Source organism: Coenobita brevimanus, chromosome 20, assembly GCF_032717465.1.
Source record: "Coenobita brevimanus isolate Jiangsu-jjx chromosome 20, ASM3271746v2, whole genome shotgun sequence".
Taxonomy (NCBI): domain Eukaryota; kingdom Metazoa; phylum Arthropoda; class Malacostraca; order Decapoda; family Coenobitidae; genus Coenobita; species Coenobita brevimanus.
In genome coordinates, this window is record NC_136973.1 from 20,605,823 (window position 1) to 20,616,386 (window position 10,564).

Below are 10,564 nucleotides of genomic sequence, written 5' to 3' on the forward strand. Positions count from 1 at the left end.
CTTGCAGATTTTCGGTGGGAGTAGGATCGTCCATACTTGTGACTGGTGGAAGGAGCTATATGACTGAAATTGCCAGCACCAACATCCGTGGTCTTGCGCTCGCATTCTTGGATGTGATGCTAGGCCTCGGGTTCATGATGGTGGCTGGGCTGGGCATGGTTCTTCCCTGGTATCACATCAGCTTCGTCAACATTGGTGTTGTGGCCTTGTTCTGTGCTGGACTCCTGTTTGTCTTCCCAGACAGCCCGAACTACCTTGCCATCCATGGAAAGGAGGCTGAAGCTTTGTCAGTCCTTCGGCATCTGAGACCTTCCAGTGACAATGTGAATAAGGAGCTGAATCATCTGAAAAATCTAAATCAGCAGCAGGATGGCAGTTCAAGATGGGCTGCTCTCCTGACTCGTGAAATCATTAAAAGACAGGTGGTTATATGTGGCCTACACGTCATTGCTGCATTTGTAGGCGTCAAGGTATTAAGCGTGAACGTGATGAGAATGATGGTAAGCTCCGGAGTGACGCTGGACGCCAACCTGAGTTTGTTCTTAGTAATGTCAGTGTCCCTGTGTGGAAGTCTGGCCATGACTGCACTGGTGGACCGATTGGGCCGCCGTTGGTGCCTCATCATCTCTCTGGTGGTGATGCTGCTGGCTTATACTGCGCTGGGGACCATAACATACTTGATTCCACCGCCAGTCCATATGCAGCTTAACACCATCATGCCACAAGCTAACATTTCACACACTGTCTCTGGAACCAATACCAGGCAAGTTGAACTTTATCAGGTAAAATCTCATCGGTAGGGAGGCGGCCTGCAGTCCTAATGGACCCAGGTTCGAATCCTGGCTGAGGCAGGGAACAGTTTAAGGATTGAATTTCTTGGAAATCAGACTTTTCTGATCGACAAGATGACCCGCCGACATGTCATAAAAGTACCCCAGCTAAGACCAGTACACCAGTCCTGCATGAGACAGCCCTAGCATGTATTCAATATGGATGGTGGGTGTTAGCGCCGAAGTGGTGACATGTGGAGACGTAGGAGGACTACTGGGCCCCGAGGAGCACTATTAGGACTTGGGAATAGGCCCTGAAGCCTTTGCCCAGAGCCGGACACGAAAAAAAGAAGAAAGACACGTGTTTTTTTTTTTCTTTTTCTTTATCTCTCTCCTTTTACACTAGGTTTTTCTTTAGCTTCTTGCTGGCCAGAGCATTGACTTTTTTAATGCCGAGGACAAGCTTTATATGTTTCACCTCTTCTACTCGTCACTTTTTTTGGTTGGCTAATACTCCTAATCTGAGAGAAACTTGGTAAGTTTCTCCGCCTAACATTCCTAATAATCTAACTCATCTACTCATCACTTTCCTCCTTTGACTAATATTCCTTAACTGAGAGAGGCCTATTATATTTATTTCCCTAATTTTTCGCCTCTTCTACATACACTTCCCTCTGCTGCTGTTATTCCTATGCTGGTAGAGGCTTGGTATTGTTCTCTGCCCATACACCTACCCAGAGCGTGCAGTAGACACACTGGAATAATAGGCTAACTTTTGCCCTTGTCTGTAGTTCCAGGCCCCATATTCTCGTCAGATAGGAAGTTCCCTAGTACCTTTTCTTTAGCTATTTGGTTTGCTTATTTTGTTTTTCTGTCATATTTTTTGTAAAATCTCTTATTACCCCCTTACTTTACATACAGAACGTGCAAAAGGATATTAACCAGTCATTTAATAATAAATCGCTTACGAAGAGGTGTTATGGAGCTTCCTTAACCGACGAGAATACTGGCCCCTGTACAAAGTAAATTATCCCTTCAATCTGACAGCCTAATTATACCAGTCAGCTGCTGTTTCCAAAGTATTTTATTTTGGGGGAGACATTAAGTAGTGAAGGTATGTATGAACCTCCTGCCCAGCCAAACATAACACGTGGTAGTAGTTTACACCCAAGACCATCCTCCTCGAACAGCTGCTTAGGGGTGTGTGGAATATACCTATGTACAGTCGTCTCCACTTCCAAGTACTACAGGGGCTGGTGGGTTTGGGGTCGTGTGTGGCAGCAGCAGAATTCTTTAAGTCTCATGCCTAGTCTTGTTGGTTAAGGGAGCTCCCTAGCACCTCTTCCTCTGTGATTTATTTTTGGATATGGCTGGTTAATATCCTTTTGTACGTTATTTATGCAGACAGTGGCAATACTGGAAGGATTTATGCAACGCAGAAAAAGTGTAAATGTCGATGTGAGAGAAAGCATTAGGAGAAGTACATTGTGGTGGTTTGGCCATGTGGAGAGGATGGAGAGCAAGAGATTACTGAGGACAGCGTATGTGAGTGAGGTGGAGGGGGGAGAGGGAGGGGGAGACCGAGGATGAGTTCCGGAGATGGAATGGAGAGATATATGAGAGAGAGGGGTGTGAGCTGACGAGGGTAGCGAAATGGCAGGGGACAGGGCGACATGGAGGCGATTTGTTTGTGGCCACCCCTTACTGGATTATGGCATCTGGCTGTAGGTAGATGGATAGATAGATAGAAAAAGATCTAAATTTATCTAACAGTTGCAACCTCAAGACGAATTTGACTTAGGAGAGGTATCAAGTAGTGAAGGTATTCGCAACGCCAGAATCTAACCTTTTCATTTCTAGGGAAACAATATATGCAAAGCTAATTAACATTAACCGAAAATACAAAAACAGAAAAAAAAATAAGTCAGTCGATGAAAGGAACTGCGTCAGTTGTAAATTACTGGGATGAAGCTCAAACCTCCACAAGATTTCTAAGAGATGTAACCAGACATGAAAATATAGAAATAGTTTACGATTAAGACGCACCTCCTTGGACGGTTGTATGCGGGTGTGTGGGCTATGCCTTCCCTTCCACACACATGGACCCGTATTCTCTTCGGTTAAGGAAGCTCCCTAACGCCTTTTCCTAAGCGGTTTATTTTGCTTAGTGCACCTTGCTGTCCGATTCTGTGATAGATAACCCCTTGTAACATCGCCATACTCTGCATAAATAACGTACAGAAGGCTATTAACCAGCCATTTTCAAAATCAAATAGCTAAGGATGAGGTGCTAGGGAGCCTCTTTGTCCGACGGACATGGCAGAAAAGATGATAATTTTTCCGCCTAAGTGGCCTCGCACACTCGATAGGCACTGGTTTAAGGTTTGTTCTCTTCCCCTCTTTCTCTGTGGATTATTTTTCCGCCATAATGGGCACACTCAACAGGCACTACTCTAAGCCTCCTTCTCTTCCTTCCTCTCCCTGACACAGCCTCGGGCTCCCTCTCTCTGCGTGGCCGTGGGTAGCGCTGGTCTGCTTCATGTTGCTGGGCTTCGGTTGCAGCTTCGGCATCGGTTCAGTAATCTTGCTTGTGACCTTCGAATATTTCCCCACCAGCATCAGGGCACAGGTAGGGGTGTACTGTTTTGCTCTCTTTCTCTCTCTCTCTCTCTCTCTCTCTCATCAGGGCATAGGTAGGGACTTAGTGGGTACAAAGGGGTGTATTATTTAGCCTTTGTGTGTGTGTGTGTGTGTGTGTGTGTGTGTGTGTGTGTGTGTGTGTGTGTGTGTGTGTGTGTGTGTGTGTGTGTGTGTCAGTACTAGCGTTGGAAGGAAAATCAAACAATTCTTATTTGATTTCAGTCCAATTATATAAAAGGATTGGGAATAAATGCAAGATAATGCGATACCATTTTGAGAACAAGGGGTCAAAGGCCAAGGTCACATATTCCTTAGAACCTCTTCATTAGCGATTTATTTTTTGATATGGCTGGTTAATATTCTTTTGTACGTTATGTATGCCCAGCATGGAGACATCAGAAGGATTTAGTTCACACAGAATAGGTAGGGGGGTTTTCAAGAATACTCCCCCAGTATCCCTGCTTGTCGTAAAAGGCGACTAAAAGGGTTGGCGGAGGGTTAGTGCCCCTCCCCGGAAAACAACTAACTAAAAAAACAAACAAGAAGCCTCGGACAAGGACTGACCAAACGATGACGACCCAGGACCGGACAAAGGACTTGGTAATGAGTACATGGAATGTAAGAGGAGCGAATGATGAGGTGAAAGAGAGATTGTCCAGGTGCTTGAGGGTGCGAAAGTGGATGTATGTGGAATAACTGAAACAAAATGGAGAGGAGAAAGTGTGAGAGAATGGGAGTATGGATGGGGTATATGTGCAGGAGTAGATGAGAATGAGAGGGCAAAGGAAGGAGTGTGTATAGTTGTGAGTAAAAGATGGAAGAAGAGCATAAGACAGTATGGATCAGTTGGGTCAAGGATTGTGTGGGTAAAGTTGAAAGTTGGAATACAAATGTGGGCGATTGTGTGTGTGTATGCGCCAACGCAAGATCGTGCTAGAAGAGTGAGAGAAGAGTTCTGGACAAATGTGGAAATGTGCATGGAAAAGTTTGGAAGGAATGAGAGAGTGTTTTTGATTGGTGATATGAATGGTAAAGTTGGTAATGTGAAGGTGGATGGAATAGTTGGTGAGTGGGGTGTGCCTGCCGAGATAGATGAGAATGGGAGTGCGTTAGTGGACATTTGTGCTGGGAGGTGGTTGGTGATAGCCAATACCCTCTTCAGGCATAAAATGATCCACAGGTATACATGGCGAGTGATGAGAAGGGTGGGTGGTGAACTGAATGAAAGGAAGGCAATGATTGATTATGTGTGTGTGGATGAAAGGATTCGAAGATGTGTAAAGGATGCAAGAGTGTATAGAGGTTGGGGGAGTGGACTTTCTGACCACTACTTGGTGGTGGCCAGAATTAGGATGCAAGTGAGATGGAGGAATAGAAGAAGGGAAAGACGAGAGGAAGGAGTAGTTGCAAGGAGAGTGGAAAGGTTACAAGAGGATGAGAAAAAGGCAGAGTATAAGAGAGAAGTGGAGGAACGATTGGGCAAATATGAATTGGAGCAGATGGGAGACGTGGAAGGTGTGTGTAAGATATTTACAGAAGAAATATGTGCAGCATGTGATGTGGTGTGTGGAAGGAAGAGAAGGCGGAGGGGGGTGCAAGGAACAGCGTGGTGGGCTGAAGAGGTGAAACAGGCTGTGGCACAAAAGAAGAAAGCATACAATGAATGGGTGAGAAATAGGGGCGTGGAAGAAGTTGAGAGGCGGAAGAGAGAGTTATATGTGGAAAAGAAGAGAGAGGTGAAAAGATTAGTAAGAGAGAGTAAGAAGAGAGTGGATGAGGAATTTGGAAGGAATTTGAGTGTAAAGTGGAGGGACTGTAAGAAAATGTTCTGGAGAGAAGTGAAAAGAGTAAGACAGGGTGGAAGTGAAGTTAGCAGGGAGTGAAAGATAAAAATGGTAGATTACTAGTGGAGAAGGGAGAAAAAGTGAGCAGATGGAGAGAACACTTTAAGGAATTGTTGAACGTAGAGGATGGAAGTAATGCGAGTATAAGTGGCTGGGGAATGGCTGGGAGAAGGAGGGAGGTGAGAAGACAGGAAGAAATCAGTAGGATAGAAGTTGTGGAAGCAATGAAGAAAGTTAAATCGGGGAAAGCCCCAGGAATTGATGGAGTGTGTGGTGAAATGCTGAAGCATGGGGGAGAGATAGTAGTAGAATGGATGTGGAAGATGTGCAGATTGGCCTGGGAGGAAGGTAGAGTCCCGGAGGATTGGAAGTCAGGTATAATTATTCCCTTGTACAAAGGAAAAGAGGAAAAAGAAGTGTGTGGTAATCATAGGGGCATTTGTCTTCTTAGTATAATAGGAAAAGTGTATGGTAGGATACTTATAGATAGAGTTAGAGAAAGAACAGAGAAATTAGTTGGAGAAGAACAGGGAGGCTTTAGGAAGGGAAGAGGTTGTGTAGATCAGATATTCATTCTTAGATCTTTAGTGGAAAAGTTTCTAGAGAAGGGAAAGAAGTTGTATGCGGCTTTCATGGATTTGGAGAAAGCATATGACAGGGTGGATAGACAAGGATTGTGGAAAGTGTTAAGAATATATGGAGTAGATGGGAAGTTGTTGAATGCTGTGAAGAGTATGTACGATGGTGCGAAGGGTGCAGTGCGTGTGGATGGTGAACTAAGTGAATTTTTCTCTTTAAAAGTTGGTTTGAAACAGGGATGTATCATGTCTCCATGGTTGTTCAATCTGTACATGGATGGGGTAATAAAAGAGGTACAAGGTAGGGTAGTGGATGTTGGAGTGGCCCTGGTGAGAGAGGATAGTGTTTGGAAACTCCCTGTACTGTTGTTTGCAGATGATACTGTGTTGTTGAGTGAAGACGAAGGGGAGCTGCAAGGCTTGGTGGATGAGTTTGAGAGAGTGTGTAAGAAACGGAACCTAAAGGTGAATGAAGGGAAGAGGAAAGTGATGGTCTTTGAGAGAGGTGAAGTTAATGAATGTACAGCGAGGTTGAATGGTGAGGAATTGGAAAATGTGAGTACGTTTAAGTATTTGGGTAGTGTGATGAGTAAGGATGGAGGTTTGGAGGGTGAAGTGCTTGAAAGGGTACAGCAGGGAAGAAAGGTTGCTGGTTCCTTGAAAGCAGTGATAAGAAACAGGGAAGTGAGCATAGAAGTGAAAAAGTTACTACATGACAGTATTGTGATACCAACTCTAACGTACGGAAGTGAAGCTTGGACATTGTTGGAAGGACACACGTCAAGAGTGAGAGCAGTGGAAATGAGTTATTTAAGAGGAGCCTGTGGAGTCACGTGGAGAGACAGGCTGACGAATGAGGATATAAAGGAACGTTGTGGTGTGGATGTGGATGTGATAGGAAGCGTTATGAGGAACACACTGAGGTGGTTTGGCCATGTGGAGAGGATGGAGGGTGAAAGACTGACGAAGAGAGTGTATGTGAGTGAGGTGGAGGGGGGAAGAGGGAGGGGGAGGCCGAGGATGAGATGGAGGGATGGGGTGGAGAGGTATATGAGAGAGGGGGGTGTGAGTTGGGAGCAGGGCAGTGAAATGGCGGGGGACAGGGCGACTTGGAGGCGATTTGTTTGTGGCCACCCCAAACGGGATTAAGGCGTCTGGCAATAGATAGATAGATAGATAGAATAGGACAGTACGGTGTAATAAGCACAATAAATCGCTTAGGAAAATGTGTCTGGGAGTTTCCTTAGCCGACCAAAATACGGGCCAAGGTCACAGAGCACGAGGTCGTATTCTCGTCGGAATAAGGAAGCTTCCTAACAACTTTTCCTAGGCGATTCAGTTTACTTATAACATGTATTTTGTGTTAGGTAAATCCTTCAAGCATCACCATACTCTGCGTAAATAACGTACGAAAGGATATTAACCAGCCATATCCAAAAATAAGTCGCTAAGGAAGAGGTGTTAGGGAGCTTCTTAAGTTTCTACGTTCACACGTACTGTATACAGAATTGCATTTTAGGTTCCTCAATGTTATATATAATTTCTACTGTTTGTGTATATATACATATAGCTATCGCAATTGACTTAGGACATCCTCCCACAAAATGTTTAAAAAAAAATCATAGTATATCACAATATTTGTTCATGAAATGGCATTCATTAATATGAAATCCTGTTTTCCTTGTTTTTCAGGACCAGTTGGATGTGTTTTGGCGTGGAATCACTTAGATCTCTAAAGTAATCTAAGGACATTTCTTTGCATCAAACATTTGTCAGTTCAGTCTTGAGGTTGTCCAGATTGGGTGTCTTCTTCTCTGCCATGATTTTCTTCGTTTGCCCAGCAGTTTTCTGTCGGATTTAGAACCGGACTGTTCCTAGGCCAGTCGATTATCCTGAAGCCATTTTGTCACCTTTCTTGACTTGTGACATGGAGCTGAATCGTGCATGAAAAAGTCATTCCCATGAATAGCAAAAAAGTTTAACAAATGATCTTTCAGAACTTGAATGTACCGGCCACCATTCATCATCAAGTTCTTAGGATGAAAGTAGAGGTCTCCCCATCCCATTTCACCTGAGAAACACCCCCATACCATTACTGATTGTGGGTGCTTAACAGTCGGCATCATGTATGCAGGGTCACATCGACTGCGGGAGGCAGAGAGACGAACCTTGGCAGAACGCACCTGGAACACTTGAAATGTACTTTCATAGGAAAACATAACTTTTCTCCACTCATCCGATGTCCAGTGTGAATACTTCTTGGCAACTGAATGCACTACTTCATCATGCGGTCAGTAAGAAGCAGTTCTTGGCTGCGGTGCGGCTTGGCAAACCCAGCTCCTTTTGCAAGCGGTGTTGGATAGTTCGAACTGAGACGTCTTATAACAGCTGGGGATGCATTATCTTCAATTCTGCTGCTGTCAGTTGAGGATTTTTAATTACTTCCCTCTTCAGAAGCGTATCCGTACCTCTGGAAGTCGTCCTCTTAATTTCTACCGCCATGGTGCGACATCAGGTGGCAGGCCGCGCGCTCCAGCAAGAATCTTTATGATAGTCAACTTTGTGCGTCCAATACGTTCACAAATCGTGTTGATAGGGACGTTATTCTGCCTCCATGCAATGATACGGACCCTCTCATCGCCTGACCATTACTTTCCAGGCATGACAACTCGACTCTAGGAAAATCACAGGGCAAACAGTAATGCAAACGAAAAACGAGGGAGGTGCAAGCTCGCAGCGACAGGAACATAATTATATTCCCACTTTCACTTCTGGGCAAGCACTGACGTGCGGAGTGTTTCATGTGTTTCACCACCTCCCCCCAACACCAGAGGAGTTGCCAGTTACTTCTTGCCCCGAAAATTCACTTGGTAGTAGTGGAAACACAAAACAAAGACAGACAACTCTCCCATAGCAATTCTGCCTGTAGGTCCTAAGTCAATTAGCTGTGGGTGTATATATGTGTGTGTGTGTGTAATATATATATATATATATATATATATATATATATATATATATATATATATATATATATATATATATGTCATCATCATCAGCCGTTGAGGTCTACAGCAGGGCCGGCCTATCCCTACCGAAGCAGGGATGATACAGCCAATGTATTTCTACCCAGTGGCTTAGGCTGTCTGGTAGAGACTGTATGTAGGGTGAGAAGTGCTTGTGAGTGTAATTGCTGTGTTGAAGTGGCTATCGATGTGTGTGTACTCGTGTACTCTGTGAACCAAGTGTAATCGGCGTGCCTACACTGGTTCAACCACAGCACCCTTTATGTCCGCCAAAGCGGTCAGGACTCGTTGAACGTTTCCCAAAGTTTTTACAACTCTTGTGGGAGGCGAACCCGCGTCCACCAGTGTGTGAGACGCACACTGTACCACAGGGGCTCCATATATATATATATATATATATATATATATATATATATATATATATATATATATATATATATATATATATATATATATATATAATGTTCATAAGATTATTATTATTATTATTATTTATATTTGGGAGTGACTTTCGAAACTGGCTGGGCTTCTTATGGACTTTATTAAGTCCGTCTCCGACACACGCCTGTTTTTAAGGCACGGGCCCATTTTCACTGCTCCCTAGCATCTCTTAATTAACGATTTATTTTCCAAATTACTCACTAACAACCTCCTTTTGCTTCTTATATCTTTTTGAACATCAACAAAGATTGCATGAATGACATACATGAACAGAGTAACGGAGCAGAATCAGAAGTAAATAGGTAAGGAAGAGGTGTTAGCAAGCTTCTTAACCGCACCAGAATACCGGCCAATAAATCACCTCCCACAGTAAGGATGCATCAGTATTACTTCATTGGTAACCGTCAGTAATGGGTAGTTTCTGCCTCTTCCTCTTCTTCTTCACTTCCTCCTCGTCCTCCTCTTCTTTTTCTCTTCTTTCTTGCCCTCCTCTGTTTCTCCCTTTTCTCCTCCTCCTCCTCCTCCTCCTCCTAATCCTGATCCTTCTTCTTCTCCTCCTCCTCCTAATCCTAATCCTTCTTCTTCTTCTTCTTTTTCATCATCATCATCATCATCTTCTTCTTCTTCTTCTTCTTCTTCTTCTTCTACTTCTCCTTCTCCTCCTCCTCCTCCTAATCCTAATCCTCCTCTTAATCCTAATCCTCCTCCTCCTCCTCCTAACCCTAATCCTAATCCTAATTCTAATCCTTCTACTCCTCCTCTTCCTCCTAATCCTAATCCTAATCCTAGTCCTCCTCCTCCTCCTAATGCTCCTCCTCCTCCTTATCCTAATCCTAATCCTAATGCTAATCCTCCTCCTCCTGCCCACAGGCGTCCAGTGTGTGCATCACAGTCAGCAGTGTGGTATCCTTCCTAAGCATACAGCTCTACACAACCATGGTAGACGGCTTAACACAGGCCGGCCTCTTCTTCACCTACGCAGCCGTCTGTATCATGGGAATATTTTACGTCTGGGCCATCCTTCGCGAAACCGGCAGACACTACGTGGGATAAATCGCTAGGAATGAGGCGTTTTGGGAACCTCCTAATGTGACGAGAATACAAGCCACTTAGGAGGCCCCCCTAGCGCCTTTCTCTCAGCGATTTGTTTTGGGATACGGCTAGTGAATATAAATTTGTTTGATATGCTAAGTATGGCGGTATTTGAATGAGATATTGACTCGTGTTCCCGCCACTTTTTTTTTTAATGCGAGAAAGAAGGAACCAAA

The 10,564-nt window shown here is 44.2% G+C and overlaps 1 protein-coding gene across 1 annotated transcript; it reads left to right on the forward strand.

The window, feature by feature from the left end:
• Positions 1-59: 59 nt before the first annotated feature.
• On the forward strand, positions 60-10,349 carry LOC145391926 (facilitated trehalose transporter Tret1-like). Its single transcript, XM_080266417.1, has 2 exons — positions 60-782; positions 10,167-10,349. The coding sequence occupies exons 1-2, from the start codon at positions 60-62 to the stop codon at positions 10,347-10,349; spliced, it is 906 nt and encodes a 301-aa protein (XP_080122543.1).
• Positions 10,350-10,564: the final 215 nt, after the last annotated feature.

Coding starts and splice junctions, on each gene's coding strand:
- LOC145391926 (XM_080266417.1), top strand. CDS start 60: ATGACTGAAATTGCCAGCACCAACATCCGTGGTCTTGCGCTCGCATTC. Junction 783..10,166: donor GGCAAGTTGAACTTTATCAG/GTAAAATCTCAT, acceptor TCCTGCCCACAG/GCGTCCAGTGTGTGCATCAC.